This window comes from Nanorana parkeri, unplaced genomic scaffold (genome assembly GCF_000935625.1).
Source record: "Nanorana parkeri isolate BGI_ZX_2015 unplaced genomic scaffold, ASM93562v1 scaffold1144, whole genome shotgun sequence".
Classification (NCBI taxonomy): Eukaryota; Metazoa; Chordata; class Amphibia; order Anura; family Dicroglossidae; genus Nanorana; species Nanorana parkeri.
This window is the reverse complement of record NW_017307412.1, coordinates 426,669-445,042: the sequence shown is the minus strand read 5'-3', so window position 1 is coordinate 445,042 and position 18,374 is coordinate 426,669. Positions and strand designations below refer to the sequence as shown.

The window sequence follows — 18,374 nt, the reverse complement described above, 5'->3', positions numbered from 1 at the left end:
TAGAGCCTCCTCAGTGCCCCGTTTACATCAGAGCTCCCAGTTCCTCCTTCACATAAGAATCAGGATAGCCAACACAGAGCTAATAAATACGAATTTTTATTTTTGGAGCCTGATTTGAATTTGAATAAATTAATTTGCAGAGTGAATGTTAAGTATTGTTATGGGCTCATAGTTTAGTTCCTTGCATGGTATGCTGCTTTTTATAAGGTAACAAAATTACTTTGGTATTCGATCTTCCACCCACGCTTGTGTCAAATCCAAGTCTGAGACTGGTGTGCAGTTCAGAATATTAATGTAGCTGTAGAAGAAGATGCAACAGTACTCTGAAACTGAGCAGTAAATGACGCATTGAAGTGTTCATCATTTGCCATAATTTCAGCAGGCAGAGTTTTCTTTCATCCCGTACAATTGTGTAGCTTGCAGAAATATTGAAATGTTTATTTTTATTTTGACAGAAGAAGACAATGAAACAGATGGAATAACACAAGGATCAGTAAAAGAAACTCCCACATCTAATGATTCAAGTACGTATTGCATAATTCTCAGGCCAGAATTCATACAGGAAAGAGTTAGGAGCTACAGTATGTCTTTCAACAGTTAAATGAAAAATTTAACACTTTCAATGCAGGATCCCTTATTCAGGGCATATGTTGAGAGCCGTTTAGGAGACCATATAAGCTCCAACTGCTAAATGCTATGCTCACCTCAGCCTGAGTGGCAGCATCCACCTTAGGGTTGCCACCTGTCCAGGATTCACCCAGACAGTCCGGGTTTTGAATGCTGTGTCCGGGTTTCATGGCAGCAGAGACCCGGACACAAGAGGTCAGGCAGACAGGGGCAACCAAAATTAAGATAGAGGCTATTGGCCCCCCACTGAAAATAGTCTCGACTGTGATATTTACATAGGAATGGGTGGCGTTATTTACATATGAATAAGCCGCGACTCGTTCTCCCAAAACAATTCCCGTGCGTCACTAGAGTGTTCGGGTTTCGATGGAAGAAAAGGTGGCAACCCTAATCCACCTGCTGCTGAGGGCTAATCCACCTGCTGCTGATTGCTGCTGAGGGCTCATTGAACCTTTCTAGCAACTGTCCCTCTGTGTGCATGTGCGCTTGACTATTTTACTGAGCCAAGAGAATCCCAACAGAAATACTTGGCACAACCCCTGGAGCACAGCCAGATGCCAAAAAGCTTGGATGGCCTCTCTTGAAAGGCTGTCTCTACATGGGCCTTTATGATGTAAGTGTACATTCAGAGTGCAACATGTTAGTTTGGGTCCCCCTGCGCCTCTCAGTATAACAAAATGGGTTTCTTTTGTTAAATACATCTGTTACAATCTCTGTAAATTCAAATTTAGCATATTTTTACAAAATGCATAAGCAGAGGCTATCTTCCGGGGGATCCCTGTGTTAAAATGATCAGTCAGTCGTACTATTTATACTATTAAAGGAGGGGGCCTTGTTCAACTTTTACAGTAAAAGTTATGCTCATAAAACAATCATTCCCTGCAACCCAAGTACACTCTCTTGATCTGTGCCCTTTCTGCTATTTTTTTGTTCTCATACAGTTGCATACTAATCCATACTAATAATCAAAAGTTTTTTGTGGTAGGGATGTTGCTAGGATTGTAAAAGACCTGGGACACACTCAGGAAAAAATTGTGCAAGTTGCAACTGTTATGCCACTGGGCAAAGCCGGATTGCGCCCAACAGTGTGACTGTCTTAAAGGGGGATGGTTAAATAGAACCTAACCCTTTTTACTGTATACACCACACACATATGCCACAGTACTTGAGCTACAAAAAATACATTTATTACTGTGCCGCAAGTGACACTCAAACATATACGCAAATAAAAACTCATTACAACAACAATCATAAAAAAAAAAAATGTTTATCATCCATTGAAGAATACAGGATTTTGTAATTCATAGACAGGTTATTCTGCCACCTATAGGACACTGATAAACAAACAAAAAACATTAAGCCCCCTGTATAACCCCACCTCCAACCATCATGCCTCAGTATTCGAAGAGGTTGGATGGCTTTCCTGCAGCTCTGCTGACACGTGGTCAACTATACTTTATATTGTTTTATTCTTACTATTCTTATTACATTTTTTCTTAAATCAACATGTACACCTTGGATATTTTTTTGTTCAATGACCTTAGTCAAAACACTGCTTCAGCTAGACTCTACACAGCAGATTTCTGGATTGGCATGTCCTCAGTGATGGCTTTGGAGGTGGTACCCAGACCCCTCGGCACTGAAATTTTGTGGGGCTAGCCTAGGTGTGTCACTGGGTTCTGCATTGTGACGCTTTGCAGACCTGTGTGCACTGTTATTTAGCCACAGAGTGCTCTCCAGGTCCAGAGCCATGGTGTAGCCTCTGATGTGACCCAGTGTCTGAGGACTCCTACAGTGAGTAGGTCTCCAGACGTGGTGAGGCTACTCTGGAATGTAATCTTTGGGCACTGCAATGTAGTCTTTCTTAGACTTAGATTCAGATATCTCAGTGTTTTCCTGAAAAGACTATTTTCGCAATTCCCATGTTATTTGGAAAGACAAGAAATTCTTCATAATCTAATTGATGCAGTATGTTGTACCCTGCTGTTGGAGAATCAGCCATCTGTTCCAGGAATAGGGTCTCTTACGGATCCAAAGACCTTTCCAATACAATGTAAAACATTCCTCTATAAGGACTGGAAACAACTTATGGAGTCATGGCTCCCGTCTGAAAATGTTGAAGGAGCTTTTTCCCTTTAGAAGGGAATTTATTGAATAGTGGTCTCTGTCCACTGTAGACACTACTGTCATCCGCCTTAACAATCATAGTTCCAAACAGGTTCATGATGTTCTTGCCTTTGGGTATTTTACTGACTGAGAGAGGGACTCCCTATTTAGGTTCTAGTTTGAGGTATCTGGAGTGACTCTCTGTCCTCTGTTGCAGTGACTCAGCTTTGTGAATAGATGTTATTGTGGGTCACATCTTATAAAGAAGACCTCTCCCTCTCTAGCACAAACCGTTATGTCCTGGAGCTTTTTGAACAAATATCTGAAGCCCTGCAGTTAAGCTGTGATGGCCTCTTACAAGCATCTGTGCTTGTGCCTTTCCATATGCATAGGGTGCTTTGGCATCATTACCTTCACTATCTTGTCTTGTATTGTAACGGTAATGTCTGCTTTACTTGCCCTTTAAGGGTCTCTCTTGGTTTTGCTCTTGACAGTGACGTTCCTGATGCCTCTGGTACTCAGACTGTACACCTGCTTTAACGCAGGAGATCTTAGGATGGAACACAGAAACCCCATTTTGCATGTTCTCATGTTTGTTTAGGTATCCGCACTATGGGATCTTTGAATCCTACTATGGTTACACCCTACCATTGGGTATGTTTTAAAATTTAATTTTGCACTCCTTGTAGAGGAGTCCTTTTCCACCTTCGATGGGTATTTCCCTTTGAGGTCTTCATTATCTTTAACCTCATCCCTCTCCCGAGTGAATCCCTTGGTCTGCAAGTTTGACAGGGATCAATTGCTACTGCTCCTTTTACCTTGTAATGATTTGTTTTTTATTGTCCTCCAACTCTTTTAGACCTTTCACCATCACTTCGGCACACAGGGTGTCTGAACTGGTGGCATTGTCCTTCAAGCCTCCATATTTGCTGCTTCTTGAGGATAAGGTTGTCCTACCTCTGAAATGTTTTCTTGCTGAACGTGGAATCGGCTTATCATATGTGTCCCAATCTAGTCTACCCTAAAGAAACGGCCTTATATTTTTAGGATGTCAGGGCAATTGGGGTGTATTTGAATGCCATAGCCAGGTTTCCTAGGACATACTCCCTGTTTGGATCCAGCAAACCATTGTCCAAGTGTTTGCCATCAAACACAGTGAACTATCGATTTATTTTGTACTCAATGTAAAATCTTTTCTCTGCATTTATTGGAGGATACAGCACTAATTCCTATCTCCTGGTGCTGCCGCCTATATGGGTAAATTCTTTTGTTGTTTTAATTTGCCATGCTATGCCATGTAGCTGAGTTACCTACAGTTGTGGAGGTGACTCTGGCTACCAGTGGGGGCTGCCCCATATCTTTTATTTTAGTACACCCATCCTGCAGGTGGCCATGTACTCAGCTGGTTATTATCTGAAGCAGAGCTTTGTCCTTCAATAAATGCACAGAAAAGGATTTAACAAGAGTACAAAAACCTTCTAAATAAATAAACGCCTCTCTAAACTCAGTTGAAAATGATTTGTTGTCCAGTAATAATAGTCTGTTAAGAGCAGTAAATGAACATCTTCCTAAGGCTGGGTTCACACCTGGGCATACTATAGGCGCGTTTTTTCTGCCAGTTTTTTTAGCACGTTTTTTCGTTCAGTGAAACGCACGTTTTTATACCTCCCTGGCGGTATATATGGTATGATATTAATTTTTTTTCCCTTTTATTTTCTCTATCTTCGTTTCTTTTTTTTAACTTTCAAACTTCCCGCCGGTTCTGCCCCCCTGCGACGCGGACGCTCGCAAGGGAGGGAAGACGGCAGTGGCCGGAGGACACAGCGGGGATTGCGGACAAGGTAAGACCTACGCTGTGTACCCGAGTGTGGCTCGGGGTTAGCGCTTTGTTAACCCCGAGCCACACTCGCGAATAACAATGGATACGCGCTGAAATACGCTCCTGTACTTGTTTGGGTGTAGGGCGTTTTTCAGGGCGTTTCCACGGGCTGAAATACGCCCAGGTGGTAACCATGCCCATAGGAAAGTATGAGATTTCACTTGCTGAGCGTTTTTCAGCGCTTCGATCAGCGCTGAAAAATGCCCAGGTGTGAACCCAGCCTAAGTTTGGTTTAGGGAAGGGAAACTCTGGCTTCAGTAAAACAAAAAAGTGAATCCAAAACAGAGTAGGGCACAGAAAAGGCATTTTGGCTAATGTACATAAAAGTGGGCATCTTCTGGTGTCTACTGTTTTGTTGAACTTGTCCCTAAAACTGTAAACTGGAGTTTACTGATTCATTTTAAGTCAGTCTTTCTGCTACATACTAGCTTTAAAGAGACCTTGTTGTTAAAAAGGAAAAAAAAAAAGTGTAAGTCCTGAGCCGGCAGGAGGAACCAAAGAGCAAAGAGGGGAGCAGGCATTCGACACACCCAGGAGTGCGCCAGATGCTCCTAGATTTTTTAGCAAGTTTATCTCTTGAAAACATCAAGTATAGCATGCGAAAACAAAGGGGTAAAAATTAATGCTTTTTTGCAGGGACAACTTTTTTTTTTTTTTTAAATAGCAAGTCACTGAATTGCTTCTCATCTTCTTGAGAGTCTAAATAATAATGCCATTTGCCTTGCTGGTGCTATGAAAATTAATCACCACAGGGTAGAAGACGTGTAGCCAATTTGTTTCTAGTAATGCATGAACCAGTTTGCCCAAACCTGGGTTCACCACAAATAATGTACTCAGTGTGGACACCCACTATACGAACTTTTAAAGGGAAACTTTTGACTGCTCATCGGTTCCAATGAAGGCCACATTTATTGGAATCCTGTGCTGCTCCACCGAGCAGTGTTGGCTTCCAGTCAACGGGGGAGCAGAATGTTGTTGTTTTTTTAGTTGAAGAAGGTGCAAGGGAGGCAACTGGCATATATCAGCAAACCATATGGGATCAGGACAGTAGATGACTGCTGCACACCACTTGTTTGTTTTGGAAAGCATTATATGAGACTTTCCAGCTAATATAACGTATGTTCCCTCAGGTGAACATTAAAGCAGTCATATACACTATACAGGTAATACTCTTGCTCTGCCGTTGAAAATGAGCCAGTGGAACAGTTTATAAAATGGCATTACTTCTCTTTCTTATGCTGTGGAATTTACTGCCATGCACCTTAAAGCATTGATTTTAGGATTGCATGTTTAGGGCAGCTATCCATTAGGTAGATCAATATAAAAAACTGCATCTGGAAAATTGCTGTGCAACTGGCTTATTTGAATGGGCTGATGGGACTATTCTTGGAGGGATGATTGCTAAATGGACAGAACTATACCAATGGTATTCATTACTGTATAATAGACTAAGAATGGGGAAATTGATAAACCACTCTTTTTCTCAAACTGTTTTTTTTTTAATTAAATGGCACAGTCCCAAAATACAGGCATGTAGCAGGTATTAGGCCATTATTTATGAAGGTTAAAAGGGGTAACTAGGAACCACCAGTCAGCCAGACTTCTGTTATGTATGAATTTGAAGGTATTCTGAGGGAGGGCATGCAAAAGAAATAGCAGCTACATTTTTTTTGTCCTGTTTGGATTTTACTAAAGCATTTCATATTAATCCTCTTAAGTCTTGTATAGAGGTTAAGGAGGTGAGGACTAGAAATAATTTTATACATGGATAATTAGCTGATAAGAGGCAGTGAGTCAAGGGGGACAAGGGTTACTCGCCACCAGTTGCCCCACCTAACCCCTACCCTACCCTGGCCTTAATTTTGCCAGGTCAGCGGTGTGGCACAGAGTACAGAGATCCTCCATGTACTTAGATAAAACTTTTTTTATGCGCTGCATAACTTTCTGGCCAGGTGTCGCACTGTCTCTGCAGTCTTCCTCCCAGCCTGTGGCAGCTGAGGTGGGCGGAGGAAGCTGCGGAAGGTAAGACAGTCGAACTGAATGTCATCTAGGGGGTGCGCCGCCGGCAGGACCAGGGATGGGACACTACCGACGCAGCGATTGCTCGCGTCCGTTCTCTCTTCTCCTCGGCCGCTCTGTAGCTGCAGCTATATTGTTGGTGAAGAAAGAACAGAAACAAGCAATCGCCACGGCGGTAGTGTCCCATCCCTGGTCCTGCCAGCGGCGCACCCCCAAGATGACATTCCACTCGCCCCCACGCAATTTTCACTTGCGAATTGCGAGGGGGTGAGTGGAAATTTTGAGGCCTGGGTTAGCAGATGTGTGCTACATGGACTTGTGATAGCACACTGCTATTATATTGATTAATGATCTGGTAAATGAAATAGTAATCCTCAAAATTTTCTGTAGATTTTCTACAACACAAGAGTATAGCATCATATTACATGGCAACATTAGCAATAAACCTGCAAATTAACTTTAAATGGGAGGGTATGCATCTCGGGAATGGAAATAGCATTACCAAACCATGCAGGTTTAATAGTGGCAATCAGAGCAAAGTGGTAGCTGCACAGCACATAAAATCTTAGTAGTTTTAAAAAGATAGATAAAAACATGCAGTGCTATAATTGTTTTGCCTCTGCATAAATCACTTGTAAGGCCACTTCTAGAATATTCCAGTTTTCGGAGCCACATTTAAAAAAAAAAAAAAGACAGGAGTTTTGGGAAGTAACTAAATTAATAAAAGGAATAGAAAATCTTGCAGTTTCAGATTAGTAAAGTAGATGTTCACCTTGGAGGCAACTTAACATTTTTTAAATATATTCAAGGCAAGTTAAATTTAAACATAGGGGGAACCAAAGTGCCCAGCATGGGACTGGGTATTAGGCAGCTGGAAGTGTCAGATGCTACCACCGATGCTCATAGCTCGTTAAGACAAAAAAAGCTTTGTCTTGCCACCTATTTTGGAAGGTATTATATCTATTCTTGTGCTGAATGCTTGTGTTTGAACTTCTTTACTGTAGTGACAGGGTAGCTTTTAAAATGACATGTTGGAGTGGGAGTATGAGAAAACCAAATATATAAAAAAATCTAGTTGTCAGGTTTATTTAGCTGCTGTCTAGAATTTCGTTTTCCAATAAGTTTGCCTTCTTTAATGATTATGCGCTGATTTCCTGAAAAACCTTAATTGGCGAAACAGCATTACATTCCGCATTAATCCGGCACTAGCTTGTTAGTATGCTCTTGGCACCATATATTACTGGCAGCATGCCCTGCCAGCATACAAGACTGCATCAACAGGGTTAGTGACATTGTAACAAGGAGATAGGTATGACCGGACTGCAGTTTGAAAGCCTATCCCTTGTGTTCGACATTATTATGATACTGCGTAGGTTTGATGTTTTTATTGACCTTTTTGGGAAATGCTGTGAGGTAGAGAACAAGCTATTATTAATATACAGGATTTACAGTATATAGCACCAACAGTTTGCTTAGCACTTTGCAACATATGGGGAGACCAATACAATTTCAATGCAATACTATATACAAAAGGATTAGAAGGACCCTGCTCATGAGAGTTTACAATCTGTCTCTCTCGCTCCGTCTGTCTCTGTCTCTCATTTGAAAACCTATTTTTATTATTAACAGTTTAGTACAAAGAGACATATTGGAGAATTCAGAGAGAAATCGTGTTAAATATTCCATAACGGGTAATCACATTTTCTTATGATTTGGTTACCACTGGTATTTTTGCTAAATTCCAGAAAATCATATTTTAAACAAATATAGGGGTCATTAAGCATCTGGCTATGGACAAAGTATATTAAAAAATACAACAGCAATGGATATAGTAATTTCACTGTTTGTAACAAAGAAGGTACAAGTTCAAATTGTGAAGATCTAAATGATTACAGAATTAAAAATAGCCTGACATTGCACCAAGGGGAGCCCTTGTCAAATTTGCAGGCACATCTTTCTGATCTTTCCCTTAGCAGTTTGCAGAATATATTTTCAGTCTGTAAACCAATACAAGACGCTGGAAATTTTATGATGGAGCACATTTTCAAAGTGAAAGCAATACTGTGTATTAAAACAATGTCCATTTTTGAAAGATAATTAAAGCCTAGTAAACTTTAAACTGTCTCTGTTTTTTGTATCCAATGATTCCAGGGTGGTTTATAGGGACATATGCATTTTTGTTTTTACTTTAAAAATGAATTTCACTTCTAAATACATGCTTCCACCTTCAGCATTTTATAGGGAATCTGAATGCAGAGGCAGCAACAAAATCCTGTTAACCTGTTGCTAGTTATAACACTTATAATCTTAAAGTGACACTAAACACAGGAGTAAAATCTTAAAAATACATTCAAGTACCTTAACTATTAACAACAATGTATCTTATTTGTGTATCACTATCCTGCTGTACGTTCTCAAATCATCTCTGAATTTTGCGGGATACTACGATGGATACTTTTTTTTTTTCCAAAATATTTCTTTATTAGTTTTTCAAATTTCACAAATCATGCAAATATGAATAACAAACAGAATTAATTCCCTAACACTTGACATAATACATATATTAAGAAACATCTCAGTTGTTTTGTGTAGTTTCCTCTACATTCATACTTCCATATAACAAATAAGTAACACAACACTAAAACCCTAACACCTTTCTTCCTCCTCCCCCCCCCCCAAACAGACATTCCCACACATCCAAAGAGGTATTATTGATATAGTTAATCATTTGGTTAAAAAAAAAAAGAAAAGGAATATCAAATCGAAATAAATATCAAATCAAAACCAACGGCAGACTTATTCGACATTGACCCCTATAAATAACTGAGAATCTCTTGTGAGCTCATGTAAACCCTTCATGGGCTCCACCTCTCTCCAAATATATCGTGTGTCTATTATATAAACGGGCTATGAGCTCTTCAGATCGCATCACATTATTTAGTTCTTCCACCCATTCCGATATCTGGGGAGAGCTGGTTGACTTCCAATGTCTGGGTATTACTGCCCTTGCAGCTGCCAGGATCGGGCCTAATAGGCCTTTTTTCATTACCGCGGACAAGCCATGGTGTAGAGACAACAGAGCCACCTCAGGTGTCTCCAATCCATGGAGTCCTGTTAGCTCTTGCGCTATCTCCAGAATTGATTTCCAGTAAGATCTTATCATCTGGCACGACCGCTCACGATGGCTACTTTTGTTCCCCATGGTCCCTGTGTGTGTGTGTGTGTTGTAAAGTAGCCACCACTCCAAGCTCACTCCCATGATGGACTATAATCTCACATTTTGTTTAATTATTTGTATTGAGATTGTAGTCCATCACAGAAGTAAGCTGGGAGGTGTGTCTACTTTACAACACACACAGGGGACCATGGGAAACAAAAGTATCCCCCCTCCAGAAGGAAGGACAGTGTCTCCACCAGTTCAGAGATGATTTGAGGATCTACAGCCGAGTGATGCATTTTTGTTAATAGTTAGGGCATTTGAATGCATTTTTAAGATTTAATTCCTGAGTTTAGTGTCACTTTAGGAAGGTAACTAAGGGGGTCATTTAAAAAGCAGCAATGTGGCTTCACTGTGGCCCTACTGCAGCTTGAAAAAAAATGCACATTTATAAAGAAAAGCAGCATATTTTACATATGTTATCTGCACTTTGCTGGCTTTTGGACTCTGATGCTGGCAGAGAACTGAATCAAATCAATTGTTTCGGTTAAAATTTAAAAAAAAAAACGCCTGTCAAAGTCACATGACTGGCTTTCCTCCAATCACAGAGCTCACTCTGCTCTGTTCAGGGAGAACTCCATTGGGCTTCACCAGCTACACACCGAAGCACGATTTTTAAGAAATGATATGGCCCGCAGTGTGCTTAGTGGTTAATAGAGAGCACATAACAATATCCACTCTCGCCTAGAAATGAGCCCCTAGGGGTTTTCCAAAGCTTGCGCCTCAAAATATATTCTGCTAGCCACACGAGGTTTTCTCTACACTTTCCAACATATTTAGACGTCAAGGGAGAGACACAGAGTAACCTATTGAGCAAGTATTTATATAGTGACTGGCCTGCTGGGTGTGTTATTTATTCTTAAGCTATTAGATCACAAAAAGGATAGCTATACAGTTACAACTAGAGTTAGCACTTTGCGTACAGACTCTCATTCATCCACAGATGCATGTAATTCATTTTCGTAGCAGAATGAAGATTGGTGAGTGGTGAGAGTAAACTTCCTGTAGTCTGTGGCGTGGGACTTCCTTTTTCTTTCTGCTTCCTGCATCACTAGTCACTGTAAGACTTCCAAGACGGGTGTGAATCTGATTGGTGGCAGTGAGAAAACTTTTGGCTGCCATTTACATCTTGGCGTATTGGGAATGCGCGGCGTGTTTGTGCATATTTTGTGTACACGTTTGACGCTCATCCCTATTGGTTTCATTGGGTTCCGGCACGCGCATCAAATGCAGCAAAGTAGTACATGCAGCATAATCTGTAGCCTACATTCCGCATTTTTTCCTCTGCGTTTGTGCATGTTTTAGCACACGCAAACAAAGCATTTTTTCACGGCTGTGTTTGGGGTGCCATTAACTGGAAATGGCACAGCAGACACATTTCATATTTTGTACGCGTTTCACAAACACGCGTCAAAGTGCACATTTTTTGATGCTTGTTTACACTCAGGTGTGAAAGGGGACTTAGTACTGCTGTGTCTTTTTACATCAGGCTTTCTGCATTTTAGACATGGCAAGTAGAGTGTTTCAGGTTTACCTGATTAAAGGCAAAAGGGAGGAGGGTGGACTGGTGTGGTCTGGATAAATAGCTAAGCTATGCAGCAGGTATTCAGTGCTCCTTGTATGTGGTTAGTAATCCATTTTAACTGCATCTGTTAAAATGTATTCAAACATAAAACAGTATCACATTTAAGTATTCCAGAATAAAAATTTCACAGGGAGCAAAGTAAATATTTAAATAAAAATTGGTCAGGTGTTCGAATTACTTTTTCCATTGCATTTCATTGGCATTATTTTTGGCAAAAGTACAAGCCCCCGCTGATGGTGTTTAAAGCTTCCCTGCTCCTTCCAGCTTCCCACACATTTCTATTTGTCTATGATTATGATGGACTGCCCCACAGGTCAATAAGACCAGGAGGCAGGATAGGGTGGGCAAGCTTTAACACTATCCGGAAGGGATGTAACTTTTCCTGTTCACGTTGGCCTGGGTTTTAGCCGTAGCAGCGAGGACTGTAGGTGATTGCAGGTTTGTACAGGCTACCTATACTTCATAATTGTTAGAATTAATTTTATTATTTTATATTTTTTACTGTATTTGACTTTTTTTTGCTTACCTTTATTGCTATCACACAGGGACTAACAATCCCCTGTGTGATGGCATTTGGAGGTGACAGGTTCTCTTTATTGAACCTGTCGCCTCCAATACAGGCGTTAAAGCACAGCACTGTGCTGGAACTCCTGTGATAGGAAGGCTGCGAGTGCAGTGTTCCTGTGTTAGTTCTCACGCAGAGCAAAGAACGGAGGTCTCCGCTCTGCTCCCCGCTCTCCATTCTCACGTAATTTGCTGGTACCCCGAAAACCTCAGCGGGGAGAGAGGGGCAGGGCAGTGAGGCAGCGGCGGGGAGAGAGGCAGTGTTCGGGGAAAGGCAGACCATGGGGGGGGGGGAGTGTAAAGTGACAATCGGGCTGCTTAGACGTGATCTTAGGCGGCTGTACAGCCGGTCAAGATCACCTGTACAAAACGGCTCCCCCCTCTACATTTAGCTCTGCTTGCCCAAAGCAGGGCTACATGTAGAGAAAAACTACACGTCTGGCGCCCGGAAATGCATCTCCCTGGCTGGCGATAGTAGTTCCACACCCCTGTATTATTATTCTGCATTGCTATATTATGTATTGTTGGGATTTGTAGTCCTCCTATAGCTGGTGGTATTCTGCATTGCTGTATAATGTATTGCTGGGATTTGTAGTCCTCTAAAGTCTGTGCTATTCTGCATCTCTGCATAATGCTGGGATTTGTAGTCCTCTATAGCCAGTGCCATTCTACATTGCTCTATAATATATTGCGGTGATTTGTAGTCCCTCTACAGCTTGAGTTGGTGGCAGAACTACGTAATAGCTTTGTAAAAAATGTCAGTGTTGATTTGTTGGCTCTAATACTGCTTTTGAGCCACAATCCCTATTTTCACGAATAAAAAAAGCTCTTCTGAGACCCTCCGCCCGAGACATCAGGCCAGGTGGGCCCACTATTCAATTTTTTGCCCAGGGTCCACCGGAGCCTTGAATCGGTCCTGACAGTGGGTATGAGCCATATTCCTATGTTTTCATATATCACGTTAATTCAGGAGCCAGCCTGTCCAATCCAGAAGTCTGCAGGATTGTTTTTAGAAGCCAGCTCCATTGACCACAACTAAATAAAACCTCAAAAGTTAAGCACCAGCTGTAATTTTTAAGGAGCATTGGTGACCTGGCTCTTGGGTATTGTCCAGCCCTGCTTTAAGGTAATCACTGCAGTATTAACCAGCTGTGCATGGCAACCAATCAGCTTCTCTCTTCAGTTCAGTTAAGGTTTGAAAATGAAAGAGAGATACTGATTGGTTGCTGCTCCAGATTTTGTCTGCTCCAGTTTTGATAAATTCTCTCCATTGTCATTTTCCTTAGAATATGATTGTTTTTCATAGGCATTGATTTCATAGTCATTGATTTGTTATCCATGTGTTGAATTAATCTGTTGTCCCACTGTTTACAGTAAGAACAATGTTTCCTAACAAGTGGGGTTTTTTTTTCAATTGGTATACCTAGACGTAGGGATGCACCGAAATTTCGACCACCGCAACATAGCCAAAAATGGCACTTTTAGCAAAATGCCGAAAGTGCCATCTTTCGGCCGAAATTGCGGTGCCTGCCTGGTTTCTCTCCTCCCCGCTGGGTGCTTCTGTGTGTTGCCTCTGACACAGCGCAGTGTCCAGCGGGGAGGATATTAACTGTCACAGAAGGCTGAGCAGTGTGGGGGAGGAGAGCGATGCGAGTGGCCGACGTGTCACAAGAGGTCGGGCGCTCCTCCCGCACTGCCCCTCTCAGCCTCCTGCGGTGTGGGGGTGAAGACAGCTGTCACTGGAGGCTGTGCTGGCGGTGCGGGGGAGGAGTCGGCTATCACGGGAGACCGAGCTCTCCTCCCCGCACCGCTCGCTCATCCTCCTGTGACAGTGAGTCCGGATGGAGAGCGGGTGCAAGCACTCGGCAATCAGTGATCGCTAACTGCTTGTAAATAATGGAGGACATGGTATGATTACTGTGTCCCCAATTATGAATGAATGGGAAGTGATCTACATCACCTCCTGTTCATTCAGGATTGTGGACATGGTAAACATACTATGTCCATAAGTTATCAATGAACAGGAACACTCAGTGTAGATGATTCCTGTTCATTGATAACAGGGGCTGCAGAAAAAGATTGAGGACTCCTTGTTCTCAATCTCTTTTTCTATTTTAAAGGGAAATATCAGGGATTTGTTTAGACCCCCCAATATTTCCCCAAAGCCCCTAAAAGTAAAGTAAAAAATTAAAAAGTTTATAAAAAAATAAAATCTTTGAAAAATGTGATAAGGTTAGGAAAAAAAACATTTCGGTTTCCGCCTGACATTTTTTTTATTTCTAGTTTTTTGTTTTCATTTTAAAAATTTCATTTTGGTGCACCTCTATTTAGAAGTCCATACAACATACAACTTAAAAAATAAATGTTTTACTCTGGTTGTAACAAATGTATTAAACGTCGGTCCATTCAAATGTAGGGCAGGATTTCCTAGGTCTTTCACACAATGAAGGTATGTAAATACCAAAACAAAAGTCTAGTTCCACTTATAAAATGCTGGCCTATAAATGTGCATAAAAAGTAGAAGGAAATGTGGTGGTTTGGAAATAGGCACAGGAAAGGCCCTCTGCAACGTGAAGCAGACCTTGGATTAATTTCCTAGAACACCCCACCTCCTTTGTGTGTGTCCGGAAATCCTTTTAAGCATAGTAAATGTTCCTGCAAGGAATAGTGTCTATATATAGCCCAGTAGAAAATACTGGTTTGAAAAACGTATCTATACATCACTTCCACTGATTTTGTCTCCGTGGTTCAGAAATGACTGAAATCTGCATGAGACCGTTGTTTTCCAAGTACTTGGTAAATTCCCTAGAGGAGAAACACAAGGAGTCTTAATTAAACAGTAGTAACTACATACTTTCCTCTTGTATTTCTTTATGGCAGAGCTGAAACTAGTAGGCTCATTTAAAACTTAACTCCAGGATGATTTAAAACACCCACGTTAATGCAGTTCTGTATTCATTAATGCATCCTCAAATGTGACTTTTTAAATGTAATTAGTTTATGTACCTGAATATGACTTGGCATCAGCCTCTTGCAGTCCACTTTACAGTCATTCAGGGTCATTCAGTTGTGCTGCAGTACTCATTTTGCTAACAAGTAGCATGCTGATATGAGGAGAGAGAAGAGTGACAGATGGGCTCATCAGCCTGCTGCGTCCCCTTTTAATGCTCAGAACTCCAATATAGATGTCACCAGCACCAAGATTCCATGTTAGTGCAAATCATTTTTATTGATAGTTGTCATTCAATCGTTTGAATGACAACTATCAATAAAATGGATTTGCACTAACATGGAATCTTGGTGCTGGTGACATCTATATTGGAGTTCTGTTGAGAGCGGCGCCATCCGCAGTCATTACGAGCACCAGTTACTTTTGGGATATCCGGTAAGGAGTGCGGCAAGGTACATGGATACTCCTTTTAATGCTGTCACAGGTTTGGGGAGGGACATGAACTGTAAGTGTTACCGAACTGCAGCAAAGAAAAGTCTTCTGCCCTGCTTGGTCAGAGATGTGTAAATATCAGGACTGGAGTGACAAATGCAAAATCTTTGGTACGCAATACTGATCTCTTGTATATATTTCAGCTGTTTGCCTGGAGTTCTGCTTTAATAGGTTCAAGAAGCAACATTATACATTAACCCCTGGTGATCAGCCAGTATATAAATGTTTTTTTTGTGGGTTACAGCATACCATCGTACTTTACACCTCTTAAATTTGTCTACATTCTTTATTTAGATTTTTATTACTGTCAGTTGCCATGTTCTTTTTTTTTGTATTGCAGTTTATTTGTATATAGCACTGCATGTGATGTCATTATATGAATTATACAATTATGTTAATATAAAAATGGACGTTCTGTCATATACTCCAAAGGTGTTTGGTTTCAATCAGGACTGGAACAAGCATACTATATATTAATGTCAGAATTCCTCATCTGGCCTGATATCCAGAATGGAGAGAACAGCAGTGGCAACCCATATCAAACTCTCATGTTAAGTGCACAGCAGGGAACTCAAATGCCAAAATGGTTTGTTAATATCTAGAGCAGTGGTTCTAAACCTGTGGGCTGCGACCCAAAAGTAGGTTGCAACTCCCTGTTGAGTGGGTCGCCACATGCCTTTTGCTGTGAGAGGCTCCTCAGGCTGTCAGCGGTGTCAGCATCAGTCACTCCCCGGCCGCCAGATGTCGCTGCAGCAGCCGCAGCCCGGGAGTGTGTACAGCTGCACTTTTCTACTGTCCTGCCTCCCATACAGTGCGGGCTCTGCAGGAGGCGGGCATTTTACCAGTGCACAGGATGAGAAGGCTGCACCGAAACAGAGTGGGCAAGAAGGTAGCAGGGGCTGGGGAGGGCTTGCATGCTCTCTTGTGAGTGTGCTTCTGTTTAAGTTCTATAGATTGACCAGTACACTGATCATGTAAATCTTTTAAAATATTTACTAAAATCATAAACAATTGCACTCACACTGCTGTAACTTGGATCGGTGCCTCTCAGAAAGCATATCCAATGGGATGAATGGATTTTGTGGTACTGTATCTTTGTGCCGGATAGATGAAGAGATGGAAAGACCCAGTTTGCTGTAATGGAGGACGGTCATGTTTTTAGGTCCTGGGACAGGTCGCAGCGGCAGGGTGTGCGGGGATGGTATACAGCGGCGGTGACTGCCATGTGGGTTTCTCGAGCGGAGTAATCAGTGACCAGTGAAGGAAGCAAGGGGTAGCGAAAATACTGTAAAATGATGTCGGCAAGGCGTTTTTTCTTTTGTTACATTTTAGCTACTGGTCACCTTTTGCCTGTTTTTGTTGGAGCTGCACACTGAAGCCTGCCCTTGCCTTCATTTAGACTCCTCGCCACCATCCTCCACATTAGGAGTGTGCTTGTTCTGCTAACCTTTGAGAAATTTCTTAGAAGGAAGACATCATTGGCAGCCCTGTCTTTCTCGCAGTACAGCTTTTCTTTTACTACTGCTGGAATGGATGTAAACACATCCAACTTTTAGCTGTATGGTCCTTGGAAAACTGTTACCCCTGGGGCCCATACTGTGGCCCTTTAGGCATTTATTTTGCAGCCCTTGGGGCCCTTGAAGATAGCAATTTGTGTTTTTTGTTGCATACTCACGCCAGTAAAAAATATTGTTTTAGACTGGCTCATGTACGTAAATGGCTTGGTTTATTTATTTCACAATATCTTAATTTTTGTCTGTGCTGCATTCCTTTTCTCCCATTGTCTTTTTTTTCTCTCTGATCTTCTATAATGCGGAAAGAAATCTCAAATGTGGTGCAAGTAATCTTTTAAAGGGGCTGTAGGGAGCACAAATTACATAGTTACATAGTATTTGAGGTTGAATAAAGACATAATTCCATCAAGTCCAACCTATTGCGTGTATGCATAAATGCGCAAATGTGGAACCATTGATTTGTTAAGGGGCTGCAGTAGTGGTGATCTTTAGCAGTGTCATGTAATGTGTCTCCAAAAGCATGTTCCTGGTCTATAACAACTCTTGTAGCGTACCCATAGTCTCTGACCCTCTCCTGTAGCTTAGCTGTGTGGCTCTTTGGGGGATGTCAGGGGCTGCATTTAAGGACCACTACATCATGTAAGTTGACCCCCTCTAATCTATACAGTATCCGTGGTGACATTGGCACCATAAAGCAATTTGGCTTAAAATGATTTCCCATTGCAGGTTTCCTCTTTCTCTAAAAGTGTCCACTGCAGGGGCTGGGAGGGCTCTGCAATGAATTATTAATAAATTGTAAGTGCTCATTAGAAATGCAGCTTTTTCTAATACTTGTCAGGCTTTTCCATCCATGTTCTAAATATAAAATGCAGAAGACGTCCTTGAGCAGACCCCATGCTGTACTGGAGATTAACCATCTGAATCCATACCCTCATGCTTCTGGCAAGGCACTTTGTCTTTTCTTGTATCTTAACGGTTACTATATGTAGTTTTATTTGCAAGACATGATTTCATCCTGAGCAGGTGATAAACGTTATGTCCATGATTAAGCGCCCGTTTACATTTGCAAAGTTTGACATCACGCATCGCATTTACAAGTCTTTGGTCGCAAGTCTTTGGTCGCATTTAACCCAATTATCCATTCACCGTGAATGACACTCGACGCATTGTGCAGTAGCACCCAAAACAAAATGTATATGGCCTTCATCGCAGTGCGTTGCATAAAAAAAGTTACGATGAGCTAAAGGTCCATTTAGAATGAATGGACAGGTTAACGCAGTGCAACTTAACGGACGATAATGCCTTGCGTTTATGAAATACATCATTTGAAGGGGGGGGGGGGGCCTTGGGCTTTACAACAGAAGCGATTCTGGCGACTTACCTGTCGCCAGATCGCTTCTGTGTCCCGAAGAAGGGCCCCC

General features: G+C 41.7%; 1 protein-coding gene across 1 annotated transcript in view; it reads left to right on the top strand.

The window, feature by feature from the left end:
* DGKQ (diacylglycerol kinase theta) overlaps nt 1–18,374 on the top strand; it is a 147,094-nt gene that overhangs the window by 78,112 nt on the left and 50,608 nt on the right. The window contains exon 7 of the mRNA XM_018568147.1: nt 456–524. Coding sequence (XP_018423649.1) covers nt 456–524 — 69 coding nt within the window. The remainder of the gene's footprint in view (nt 1–455; nt 525–18,374) is intronic.